General features: G+C 34.3%; 2 protein-coding genes across 2 annotated transcripts; one reads left to right on the forward strand and one right to left on the reverse strand.

Moving 5' to 3' along the window:
* Positions 1-1,233: 1,233 nt before the first annotated feature.
* LOC139844808 (polygalacturonate 4-alpha-galacturonosyltransferase-like) lies at positions 1,234-7,131 on the forward strand. Its single transcript, XM_071835035.1, has 11 exons — positions 1,234-1,432; positions 1,541-1,706; positions 2,391-2,425; positions 2,504-2,563; positions 2,652-2,786; positions 2,894-2,951; positions 3,047-3,093; positions 3,182-3,516; positions 4,180-4,537; positions 4,888-5,475; positions 6,668-7,131. Exons 2-11 carry the CDS (start codon positions 1,550-1,552, stop codon positions 6,935-6,937), a joined length of 2,043 nt encoding a protein of 680 aa, XP_071691136.1. The 5' UTR covers positions 1,234-1,432; positions 1,541-1,549; the 3' UTR covers positions 6,938-7,131.
* A 458-nt stretch (positions 7,132-7,589) lies between these two features.
* LOC139844809 (UTP:RNA uridylyltransferase 1) lies at positions 7,590-11,223 on the reverse strand. Its single transcript, XM_071835036.1, has 6 exons — positions 10,206-11,223; positions 9,426-9,794; positions 9,123-9,346; positions 8,587-8,650; positions 8,207-8,403; positions 7,590-8,084 (listed from the first exon to the last, which is right to left on the reverse strand). Exons 1-6 carry the CDS (start codon positions 11,157-11,159, stop codon positions 7,874-7,876), a joined length of 2,019 nt encoding a protein of 672 aa, XP_071691137.1. The 5' UTR covers positions 11,160-11,223; the 3' UTR covers positions 7,590-7,873.
* Between the last annotated feature and the right edge of the window lie 2,260 nt (positions 11,224-13,483).

The raw sequence follows: 13,483 nt of genomic DNA on the forward strand, positions 1-13,483 counted from the left end.
AGAATCAACAAATAAGAATCTGCACCTGGTTTAACTGAATAATAATGGGATAAATAGCAGTACCAAACCCACATGATGTAGCTTTTAGTAGTCTGGTCCAGATTAAAAATCATTATCCATTTTCTTCACTAAAGTATTATGTAACCCTAGCCTAAAGTATGTTCAATAGAAACAACAAAAGATAATTGAGCATTACGAACGGAAAACAATGTTCAATACTCCCAGATACATGGCTTACATACCCGGCTCAACATTCTTGGAAAACAATCGAATCGAGGGTCCGGAGGAGAATTGGCCATTCAATCTTGTGAACTAATCGAGACTGAAATTGGAGAAAGAGATACGAGCGGAAAGGAATAACCAATCGATGAAAGAACATAACATATAGAAATACTATGAAACGTACATTACATAAACATTGAAACATACATCGTTCTTCAGCGGACGTATCCATCAATCATCAATTAGAAATACTATGTATATCAACAAATATTAACATAAACATTACATAACATGTCTATCAGTCTATGGATATACGTCAAATCAAAGCTCCTAATAAAAATTGAATATATCGTAAAGAATGAAATAGAATATCAGAGAATATATTCTAAAATCGGATGTTCATCATATATGGTGACTTACATATTGTTGGATCGATACATTGGAATGGATTCTCAGAAATGGAAGTTTTTCTTCTCAATTGCATTCGCCATTTATCCTTTACAACAGTTAAGAGTATCGTCGATTTGCCTTTTTTGAAGAACCCTAATTGTATCTGGATGAGAAAAATCGGAACTGATAAAAAATGGAACCAAAAACTGCTAAAAGAAAGTAGAAGAACATTAAATAGGAACCAAAAATCAGAACTGAGAAAAAATACCTGTTGAATATGAAGAAATGTTGATTATAACCAGCATTTTCATTGAATCTGAAACAAAATTAAGGAGGCGTGTCTTTGAAGAAGTAGAAACTGAAGAGTGTATTGTTTAGGGTTTATAGAAGCGGCCGATTTTCTACAGCTTTTAATTAATTGTAAACATTATTATTATATTTTTTATTGTAAATTATTTAGATTAATGATAATGATGTCACTCAAGTTGTTTAGATTTTTTTTTTTTCTTTTTTGATTTTCTTTTGTGAATAAAAAAGCTTAATTATGATGTCATGATTTTAGGATTTTAATAGAAATTATAGAATAGATTATAGATAGATAGATAGAAGATGATACACACAAAACCCCATTACAAATCTCAATTCATATCTTCCAAAATCATACTATGAAAACCCACAATTTCCACTAAAAAGCATTGATTCTTGAAAGCAGACACTTTACTGTAACTTTTTGTAATGTTTCTAATTTCACAATATAACGTGATAAAGTTAGGGTTTTTAGTCTAAATCAGCAACACCCATCAGCTTGATCCCTCTCGCTGTATGTAAATTTACTTAATTTTATTATCTTTGACTCTATGTATTGTCGTATTGATTCAAGAAAGATAAAAGTTCGAATTTTTCTTTGATTTCAAAACTTGGTGATTAGGGTTTGAAGATGGGGATTAAAAGGGGAAATGCAATAACGGGTGGCCGTAGGAATAATGGCGGAGGTGGTGGATCTTGGATGTCAGTTGTGATACTTGTGTTGTTTCTTGTTCTTGCTCCTCTTTGTGTTTTCTTTGGGCGTGGGATGTATTCTACAACTTCAATTGGTTAGTAGTTACAGTATATATGTTATAATTATATGTAGTTTGCTAGTTTATTGTGTTAAGATGTGTAATTTTTTTTTTTTCTAAATTGTATTGGTTAGGATTTTAGGATTTAGGTTAGAGGGAGGTTGAATGTGCCCACTAAAGATCAATATTTCACATATAGATATGGAAATTGTATACAACTATTTGACATCTCTATCAAAATGCCTGCATCATTGAATATGTTACCAGTTCTTTGGTTAGTAATGTTATACGGTACTGAGTACGATTTAACGATTTAGTATTATTTATGTTAAAAATGTGTTTTTTCTTTAAGTTCTGTATTTAGATAAAAACTTGAGGTTTTGGAGGTGTTTGAATGTTGACTACTGTGGATATATATTTCATATAGAGATATGACACATTTGATTTCCTTTGCTATGTTTTTTAAACTTTTCACTACTTCCATTGGTTACTATTTCTGGTTGTGGTTCTACATTATAATTTACTACTTTTGTGTTGAAATGTGATTTCTGTAAATTGCGTTTCTCTAGGTTTTACGGTTAATGTTTAGGTCTAGGGATGTTAGATAGTGATTAATTTGGATCATGATTTTGTTTTGAAATGTATGTTGAACCGTCTGATTTCCTTTCATTTGTTAAGGTCATATTATATTATTTAATATTATCATGTTGTTTTGTGCAGATGAAAATGATTTTTCAACTAGTTTTACAAAAGAGGTATGTTTCTGTCTCGTGTCTAATAACATCGTTTATGTAACAAATTGTCGTGTAATTATATTAACAAGAAAAGTGCAGGATGTGGACTGGAGAGCAAAGTTGGCTTTACAAAATGTTCGATCTCTTTTCACAAAAAAGGCGCGTTGATTGATTTTTTTTAAGTGTTGACTTTGATAGTGTATATAATGTCATCTTATGTTTTATTATTTATATTTATATGATTTAGGTTTTTGAGGTCATCAAGGCTAACACTGATGATTTAGGACCTTTGAGTCTTGATTCTTTACGGAAAAACTTGTCAGCTTCATGGAAAATTTCCGGACAAGAAAATGTGATTGATAATAATTCTGTTCCAACTCAGGTTAGTATATCACTAGACATTATATTAATATTTAATATCTTTGTTTAATGATCGAAAAAAAAAACTCATCTAACAATGCATTTGTGATCCTAATTTTCTCTAACTAGATTGTGGAAAGTAACGTAAAACGTACCCCAACAAGTAAACAGGAGAAAGTAATAGATGGTAATTATTTTTTTTCTATCCCTATTGTTAGTTATTATACTTATAAATGTTCACTAACATGTGAACCTGAATTATGGTTTTTTGTGATAATACAGGTGGTCATTTTGAATCGGTTGATACACCTGCAATATTAGCTAGAAGGGTAAAATTGTAATTTAAAACACTCAATGGACATACAGCCATACACGCTGTTTTGATGATCCAACTTATAGTAAAATTGTGTCTTGTAGCAATTAAGAGATAAAAGGCGTGAATCCCGAGCAGCTGATTTAGTGAAACAAGATGATGATGTAATAATAAAGCTTGAGAATGCAGCTATCGCACGGTCAAATTCGGTTGACTCTGCTGTTCTTGGGAAGTACAGTATTTGGCGAAAAGAGAATGATAATGAGAATACTGACACGACCATCCGATTGGTTCGGGATCAGATGATTATGGCTAGGGTGTACAAGAGCATTGCAACGATGAAAAATAATACACGGTTGGCACGTGAACTACAGAATCAACTTAAAGAAAGTCAAAGTTCTTTAGGCAATGCTACTACAGATGCCGATCTTAATCGCAGGTCAGTAGTTGCCTTTTACTGAAATGGGTTGATTTTGTATTTTCGGTTGCTCGAAAGATAGTTAGATTTTAGTTCCTCCATAAGTCTTTTAGTTCCTCCATTAGTTAGATTTTAGTTCCTCCATAAGTCTTTTATATGGGAGTTTTAGGTTTTGTGTCTGCTATTTGAAGGTGCAATAATCACTTTATTAATTAAAATTTTCTGTAAAATAGAAACTTCTACCAGAAAGATTTTTGTTGTTGTGAAAAAGGAAATGTTTTGTGAAATGGGAGTAAACATCTATTAGGATTGGTTAAAAGAAGGGTAAGTAGGGACTTTTAAGATCCTTAGTTAATCATCTTTGTTGCAGTAACCATTTAACCCTTAAAGAAATAAGTGTTTACCACATTAAAAGTCCCAATAGTTTGATAAAATGCAAATCTGTTGAACACCCATTAAAAAAGTTCGGATCTTTTTTTGAATAAATAGATTTTTTCTTTTTAATCTTACTTCATATACTAATTGTGTATTTCGTGGATTGAAAAAGGAAATCGATAACAAATTGTTGGGGGACAGGACCCTTAAAGCTTGATAGGGTCCATAGCAAATATTTTACATGTTTGTAATACGTTAATTCTTATGGGTCACTAATAACGATTCCAATTGTTTTATGTTATTTTCTAGTGTTGCGGATAGAATAAAAGCTATGGGCCAACTACTATCAAAATCTAAAGAACAACTTTACGATTGCAAGTTGGTAACCGGGAAGCTTAGAGCTATGCTTCAATCAGCCGATGAGCAAGTTCGTAGCTTGAAAAAACAAAGCTCGTTTTTGAGCCAATTAGCCGCCAAAACAATCCCAAATGGAATACATTGCTTATCGATGCGCCTAACCATTGATTATTACCTTCTTCCGCTGGAAAAACGGAAGTTCCCGAAGAGTGAGAATCTTGAGAATCCAAATCTTTATCATTATGCCCTTTTCTCGGATAATGTCTTGGCTGCATCGGTTGTTGTGAACTCAACAATCATGAACGCTAAGGTATGTTATGTATACATCATCTTATAACTTTCGATGTTTTTATTGATGGATAACATCATCATGACATACTTGAATTCTTAAGATATGGAGTTTACATGGCTAAACTGCTTTATAAAGCTATTAATTTTCCGAACCATCTCGTTCTCAGAAAATGCAAAAAAAGGACGAACAAACAAAGTTAAGCATGTTAGTTTTGTAAGAAGGGCAATTTTGAACAAACTGTGAAATGAAGATGCATGAAAAATTGGTTTTGGTACTTTTGTTTCAAATTGGTTTGGGTTAAGTGTCTTTAGTGCAAACCAATTGTTGATCTTGTGAACTAATGGTACTTTAAATTTTTCGGTGAATAGGAACCAGAGAAACATGTTTTCCATCTTGTCTCCGATAAATTAAATTTTGGGGCGATGAATATGTGGTTTTTACTGAACCCTCCCGGTAAAGCTACAATTCATGTGGAAAACGTTGATGAATTTAAGTGGCTAAATTCATCCTACTGTCCAGTTCTTCGACAACTAGAATCTGCTGCCATGAAGGAATACTATTTCAAATCAGATCATCAAACAACTTTGTCTTCTGCTTCATCGAATTTGAAGTACCGAAACCCCAAGTATCTTTCGATGTTGAATCACCTTCGATTTTATCTCCCTCAAGTTTATCCCAAATTGAACAAAATCCTTTTTCTTGATGATGATATCGTTGTCCAAAAAGACTTAACGGGGTTGTGGAAAGTCAATCTTAATGGGAAAGTCAACGGTGCTGTTGAAACGTGTGGCGAAAGCTTTCATCGGTTTGATAAGTACTTAAATTTCTCGAATCCTCATATTGCAAGAAACTTTGACCCGAATGCATGCGGTTGGGCTTATGGTATGAATGTGTTTGATCTCGAGGAGTGGAAAAAGAAGGATATTACTGGCATTTACCACAAGTGGCAAAATATGGTAATACACTTTATTGTTAAATTGTATTTCCTCCGTCTCAAATCTATTGTCCCGACAAAAAACATACGGTTTAAGAAATACGTAGTATCATGGTTGTAAAACTCGGCCAACTCGGCCGAGTAATCGGCGATTACTCGGAAGAACAAAACGAGTAATCGGTGTCTAACTCGTCCAATTACTCGGTCAACGCCGGTCAACGGTGCTCAAACGGCGGTCAGCGGTGGTCAAACGGCGGTCAGCGGCGGCCAAATATCCAAATGATGTGCGTGAGTCCGTAGATCTGAAAACTTACCCGGTTTAAAGCTTGTAGAAGGGAAGAAGAGGAATAGATCGATGAAGTTGAAGTTGCAATGGACATGTTTTGAGTGAACATTTTTTCCAGATGCTTGCAGGACATCTGTAAAAGATAAATCAGAGTAAAGGACTGAGTTGTCCCCATCAATCCCTTTTAGATCTAAACACGTACTCCGTATTAAATATCTTTTTCTTTTTACAAATGGCAATAATAGCCCTTAAACTTTTATCAAACGTTAATAATAGGAACAAACTTGATATCCACTCTTAAACCTTTTATTAATTGATATCAAACTCCCTCATATTACAAATACATTGAGAATTCGGTCCTTAAATTTTAATTTACCAAGTTAAAACATAAAACATTATTAGTTTGAGATATACTACGTAATTAATTAGTTTTTATTTAAGAAGTTTAATATTTAACATATATATATGAGAATATATATATTTATCTTAAAAAGTCAACGAAAGTCAACATCCGATTACTCCCCCGAGTACTCCCCGAGTCGCCGATTACTCCTCAAAAACCTCCTGCCGAGTACTCCCCGAGTCGCGAGTTTTACAACCTTGCGTAGTATCATATTATTACATTTTACTTTTTGTTCACCTTCACCTTCCACTTTTATCTCTTTATTTAGTACCCATCCTTTTGTCTTACACGCATAAAGTATACACGCATAAAGTAGGGCTATCAAAAAACTTTACATCATTATTCTTATCTATTTATAGCCGTGGACAATTAATTAGGGACATTCAGAAACGAAATAGTGGATAATAGAAATGGGATGTGGGGAGTATTAGATATAGAATAATTTGCCTTTTTGTTTTGCTTTTACTAATGGTATTTATTTATATTTATTTATTTATTTACCATTTGTACCTTGTTAATTAACAGAATGAAGAGAGGGTTTTATGGAAGCTTGGGACATTACCACCCGGGTTGATGACATTTTATGGGCTGACACATCCACTTGATAAGTCATGGCATGTACTTGGTCTCGGGTATAATCCGAGCGTAGATAAGAAGGATATTGACAAAGCAGCAGTGATTCACTACAACGGAAATATGAAACCGTGGCTCGAATTGGCAATGATTAAGTACCGTCCGTATTGGGTCAAATACATAAAGTTTGACCATCCCTACATCCGAGGTTGTAAACTATAGCTGTGTGAATGAAAAGATTTTTATTTTTAAGAAGTCATTTCGTTCTATTCTTTGTTATCGATAGCACTACCCAGGCTGTTCATTGTATATCTGTGTATGCAATTAGGTGTAGTTGAGGAGATCATACTTTGAGAGACTGTTTTAGCAAAATTGGAATGATGATGCAAGTGTAAATGAATATTTGCTTTGTTCTTTATTTCCTCTTTTTGGTCTTCTTCATCTAATGACACTTAACAGAAATTATTAAAGTATCTCGATTTATGCACTAATTGCATTTGTGCCAATAAAACAAACAATATGGTTTAACTTTATTTGTCAAACAATAGAGACCAAGTTTCATTTAGAACAATTATGAGAAAATTACAAGAACTACATCAACTGTTACTGCACATTACACATAAATACAATATCATCCATCATTCAAAACAACAATTTTGACTTATAAACTCAAAACTCGCAAGGTTGCCTTCCTATAGCAATACATGACTACATGAAAATGTTTTTCGATGATGTAATCCAGGTCAGTAAAGAATTGAATTGAAGTAGATGTCTAAAAAAAAAGTATGTTGCAAATAGTGCTACTAGATAACGTACAGCTATTGAGGCATGAACTTCTAGTCTTCCACAGTAAGCAACAACCTCTAAATACATTGCACAAACTCAGATATAGCCATAATGTATCATGAATGACAGAACAATATTCTCGTAATCAAAAAGAAAAAAATGTGATATGCGTGTAAACAAACTTCATAGCATTAACAAATTGATATTAATATACATACGCAAAAGAGAAATATGCCGAGATCAAACCCATAGCAACAAAGCCTAAAAAGATGTAAAAACACTAGCACATTAAGAATCGCACAAGAAATTTACACGATGTAGGTCCAGTTACTAGAAAACTCACACCATTGTACTTGGCTAGGGGCAAAAAGGTCAATTAGCCACATAGGGCTCAAACAGCTTTACACAAGGATTAGGATCATGCTGCATAATTCCTGCAGCCCGCTCGAATTCCTCTCTCAAAACACGAATGCTTCGTTTGTCTACCACTCGACCCAAATCATGAGTAACCTCAAAAGGATCTTCTATGCATATGAGATGACGGTCATTCCCGACTCTCCTAGTCCAGTCTTTCGCCCGTTTGCTGTTGATGATATTAAAATAAATCATAAAATCATATCATATTCATATTCCATAGTATAACAAAGTAATAAAAAATACACAACATGTTGTATTCGAAAAGAATAACGAAAATTAGTAACTGACCTTACTATATTGCCCGTCCTAATAGAAATGACGTCATTTGTATAATCATGACGATACGCCCAATAGTTGAAGAACCCCCAAACTAGTTGAGCAATACTTTCACCATTGCGGGATCCAAAACCTTGTAGTTTATCCACTTGGTCATAATACGCACATTCGACATCATCCACATTTACTTTATAAGTTGTCGCCATTCCCTGACAACAAATATATAAACTAACGTTTATAAAGAAAACCGCTAAGGTATGTGCTTTCATTGTATAATTAATGTGTCACTTTGATAAGATGCTCTTAAACACCTAAGTGCTATTTGCTAACGCTATATATAATACCAAATAATCCACGTGGAAATCTTGAAAGGTAGTTAAGAAAAGAGAAACCTGAAGACATGGAAGAATGGAAGGTGTACGTCGTTGCAAGAAATATATGCACATTAAAACATACCTGAAAAACAAATACAACTCTGCTTTAAAACATAAGAAGGGCACTGCAATTAACAAATGTAGCAATCTTGGCCCATTCACTATTAGTGAATAGATTTTAAATACATTTGAACGAGTTAAAATGAAAGAACCTAGCTAAAAGAATAATGTGTTAAAACTCGACCAAAACCCACTTTCTAATGCATGCCATCATTTAACTTACACGTAGAATTATATTTCAAACAAATAACCATCACAATAACAATTCATCAATTTTTATTTCTTTTTCTTTCGAACAATGAAATTCTATTAAAAACCGCACCTAGCAAGACGCTAGGAGAAGAGGATTTTTTTAGTTAAGACTGACAACTAATTGCACGTCATTACATAACATCTCCATCTTGCCAAATCCAACCCATAAAAAATGACTCACTACATAACATGCTCATCTTGCCACATCTAGCTAAATATATAGAAGAGAGTAATTAACTCACGCATAACTAGACAGGGTCCCTTGATAAGTTTCTTTAACACCTCGTGATTTTGCCCAATGTTTAACAATAAAGGCCAATTGTCGCAATCTAATATCTATCTTCGAGTAATCACGAAGAAGCTTTGTATTTATAACAGCAAGCAAGTTATTTACACAAATATCACAAGAGATTCCAGTCACCGGGTCCATAAGCTTCACTATGGGAACCCTGGCACGAATAAGCGCCTGTGAAATAACACAATCAAAATGTTAAAAAAGAGCCAATCGATCGTATTAAAAGAACTGAAGATGACAAAATATGCACCTGGACATTTTCAAGGTTTTCTGACTTCAATATGTCGGCAAGCTTTAACAAGATCTCTGCTTTATCGATGTCTGTATCTCCCATAGCAAGACAAACATCAATGTCACTTTTACGAAATCCAAAAGAGTTTGCACATGATCCGTACAGAAACAATTTAGCTCCAGGCCACTCTCTAGTAACATGTTTGTCCAATAATGCCATAAGTTGTTTCTGCTTCTGCTTCTCTTCCTCTAGTGGTATCAAGGACTCGTAAATTGCAAGAAACTGAGCATTTAGCCTATTTATATCCCCCCGACATTGCATAAGACTTTTATTCATCCTCATTCTTTGGTTGAGTATCCATTCTCCTCTCTTATCCGATCTGTAATCCTGAATCACAGAAATCACAAAGTAAGCTAAAGCTAAGCTTGTGCTACTGTTTAGAAATGTTACATAAAACATGTAGAAAAGGATACGAATTTAAAAACGGGTTAATGCATTCAGTTAATTTTTAAGAAACAATGAAAGAGCCATACATTTGCATTTATTCTTAGTTAGCCAAAGATTACAGTAACGATAATGTTGCTTTTATTTATTGTTGTTCATCAATATCAATACTCTGTATTACAAAAACATATAAAGCTCATAACCATTAACAAACTTCACCTTTTCACTTGCAAAATATATTCAAATGCTACTAATTAAGGTATTAGAAAAGAGTCACTTGAGTCATGAACCCTATATACCTCACTTAAACTTAGCAGTGTTCAGGGGACTCGCTAAACATAAATATCTACATACCTTCTTCTTAACATCTTTCTCATCTGATCCATCTTCAAGTAGTAAATTATCAACATGTTCCTCTAAATCATCCAATTCGGCCGTGTCAACACCATTGTTTCTCGATCTTTTATCATCCGTAGCATGTAATGCCATCATGGACTCCTCGATATCAGTGAGAGAAACCGAATGAAGATGACTTCCTCTCGATGGACCCGGGTCATCAAACTGATTAATAGTCCCTCTCAGTTCACCATGATGCAAACTCTCACCCGAAATCAAATTCGGCTCCGAACTCCTCTTCCCTATAGTCCTTGAATTACTAGCAAACCCTGGCGGCGGCATTCGGCTTACTTGCTGCTGTGACGCAAGTTCGTTTGATACATAATTACCCATTCCCAATTCTCTCCCTAGATTGTAATCCAAGTTTCCATTTTTTGATACTTTAGAGCTTTGAATTTCAGAATTAAAGGTACCAAAAACAACCTTATTATGTCTATCTTGTTGCTGTTGTTGCTGTTGTTGCTGCTGTTGCTGCTGTAGCAGTAGCTGTAGTTGTTGCAGGTTGTTATTGTTGTGAATCAGTCCAAGCTTTAATAGATCATCAGGCATGCCTTGATTACCCATCTGGTGTTGATTTTGCATGAGATTCAACGGCCAATTAGGGTTTTGGTTAAGATTAAGATTCTGATTAGGGTTAGGGTTTTGAGTAAGCCCTTGATTAAAGTAATTATGAGGTGGAAATAGCATATGTCCATGATCGGAAGTATGAGATGAGTATGACGGTGGCAGGAAGGGAATGGACCCAACGGCAGCGACGGCGGGATCGTGAGGGATTGACTGTGATGGTTGTGGTGGTGGTAGTTGGGAATGAGAACGGGGGTGTTGTGGAGGATTTTTGAGTAACTGGAGAAGGAATTCGCCGCCGTTCATTGGTGGTTGTGGTGGTGGACGGTCGCCGGTGCCGCCAGCCATGGTGGTTGTGAATGAGTTTGAAAATGTAAAGATGGATCGGGTGTAGACAGTTGAACTCAACTAAGTATAAGGGCATGTTTACTTTCATTACTTTTTAAAAGAGAGCTGAACGAAAACTTAGGACTTAAGGTGTTTGGTACGTTAACTTTTTTTTTTTTAAGTTCATTAAATATCAAAAGAATTTGATCTTATGATTTTAATAAAATTAAAGTAATACGTCTCATTTAATAGACATTATTAATGGTAAATAAAGTTTATGAAAATCATAAACTCTTAAAAAGTAAGCTTTTTAAAGTACCTTATGAAAAAAATAGAGTTTATTAATTGGAAAAGATTTCCAGCTAGTTTACCAAACACTTCTAAAAAATAATAAGCTCTGGTCATCAGCTTCAGAATAAGCTTAAGGTCTAGCTCTAACCCATAAGCTCCGGCAGTTCCAACTAGTTTCATCTAAACACACTCTTAATACATAAAAAAAAAAGTTAACAGTATGTGTGTTTTTACTCATATGTCATGCTACATAGGTTATTGCTTTAGTACCATGTTTAGATTTATCATTATGATATGAAATCTAAAAATTCACTTGGATTTATTATATACTCCTATAAATATTCACCTTTTATATTTATTTATTTTATTTAAATTTGATATAAGTATTTATATTTATAAATAGATGCATGAAACTTTAAGTTCTCTATAAAATTTAAACATAGTAATGTTGTAATAATCTGCATTGCTAGTTTAAAATGATGTTGTGCTTCCTACTTTTTACAAACAATAACATATGTATTTGGCCAAAATTTTGTAGTTGGCTGGAAAATTTGACCGAAAATTTTACTTGAAAGTTGGTCAGAATATTGGAGAAGATAACAATATGGCTGTCACTTCATTAGATTTGACGAGGTGAAGTCTATGTAGATGAACACTCGCTGCATATTACCTCGATTACAACTTTTCAATTTGAATTCTTTCTACAAAATCGGAATCTTTTATAAGTAATGATAAAAATGATAATCTTTTTATTGATATTTATTTTTTTTACATTTTCATTACTTTTTTGGTTATTGGACCTATTATTTACCGTGCTCAATTGTAGATCGGTTCATTAATGGTTCATGGTGATGGGTGTGGAATCGGGGTGATATTGGTGCTCACAATGAGTCTTATGTCAGTGACATTTGCTCAAAGATTGGTACTTCTGTTTCGGGCGTTGGAGAGATAAATGGTGTTGATCACTATCCAACAAGCTTGGATATTCAGTGAGCAAAACCAGGGACCACATTGATGACCATGTTCTTCCTTCATCATCTATTTACACTGTGTGTGACACCGCTAAAAAAAAAATTTATACGTGGCGGAAGCATTTATTTATAATTACCAAATACACTTTAACAGTGTCACGTGACAACATAACAAAATACATGTTTTAAATGGAAGAGACGTAATTACATTCGATTTACAAAAGAACACAGTTCATATGATAAAAGACTTCATCAGAGTTAAACACTGTCAAACATAACATTATCATGCCCGTCTTCTCCCAAAAGCAATATCTACAAAGCTACAACCTGCAGGGAGGAGATGGAGGGGAATTAACACGAAGCTAAGTGAGTACGACTAACTACAGGCAATAGTATACAGGAACCGTCATACTAATCATGTCACAAAATCTAACACACAAACATCACCCAAGTGTCGTCTACAGAGACTCTGGCGGCTCAGCCAAACCATTAACCACCAGTTGATTGGACTGGGGCTTACCATAAGTTCCTCCACCACCGTGTTGTATATATATAATCCACACGCGACGGACGTGTCATTCACACATATATGCACCACGATTGTCTAGGCTACCACATGAGGAACCCAACCCGCAGGTTGATCTCTCCTACCGAGGCTACCACACAATAGGGACGCACTGGGCTCCAGCAGACAAGCATCAACTAACATGCAGTCATCACAACTGAAATGCCCCGTTCATATCGATTATAAACGATTCACAATAGTTGATTTCATTACGAGGTATTTGACCTCTACATGATACATTTTACAAACAATGCATTCGTCTTTGAAAGACAAACTTTCATTACATCAAAAGTTGACAGACATTCATACCATTTCATAATATATCAAACTATCAATGACTTAATAATAATCTTGATGAACTCAACGACTCGAATGCAACGTCTTTTGAAATATGTCATGAATGACTCCAAGTAATATCTCTAAAATGAGCAAATGCACAGCGGAAGATTTCTTTCATACTTGAGAATAAACATGTTTTAAAGTGTCAACCAAAAGGTTGGTGAGTTCATAGGTTTATC

This window comes from Rutidosis leptorrhynchoides, chromosome 4 (genome assembly GCF_046630445.1).
Source record: "Rutidosis leptorrhynchoides isolate AG116_Rl617_1_P2 chromosome 4, CSIRO_AGI_Rlap_v1, whole genome shotgun sequence".
Taxonomy (NCBI): Eukaryota; Viridiplantae; Streptophyta; class Magnoliopsida; order Asterales; family Asteraceae; genus Rutidosis; species Rutidosis leptorrhynchoides.

What these genes read in the sequence shown, in the direction of transcription:
- LOC139844809 (XM_071835036.1), bottom strand. Translation starts at nt 11,159, where the DNA reads ATGGCTGGCGGCACCGGCGACCGTCCACCACCACAACCACCAATGAAC. An exon ending in AGAAAGATGTTAAGAAGAAG is followed by an intron (nt 9,795 to 10,205) that starts GTATGTAGATAT and finishes TCTGTGATTCAG; the next exon opens with GATTACAGATCGGATAAGAG. An exon ending in CCATTCTTCCATGTCTTCAG is followed by an intron (nt 8,404 to 8,586) that starts GTTTCTCTTTTC and finishes ATTTGTTGTCAG; the next exon opens with GGAATGGCGACAACTTATAA.
- LOC139844808 (XM_071835035.1), top strand. Translation starts at nt 1,550, where the DNA reads ATGGGGATTAAAAGGGGAAATGCAATAACGGGTGGCCGTAGGAATAAT. An exon ending in ATAATTCTGTTCCAACTCAG is followed by an intron (nt 2,787 to 2,893) that starts GTTAGTATATCA and finishes TTCTCTAACTAG; the next exon opens with ATTGTGGAAAGTAACGTAAA. An exon ending in GATGCCGATCTTAATCGCAG is followed by an intron (nt 3,517 to 4,179) that starts GTCAGTAGTTGC and finishes GTTATTTTCTAG; the next exon opens with TGTTGCGGATAGAATAAAAG.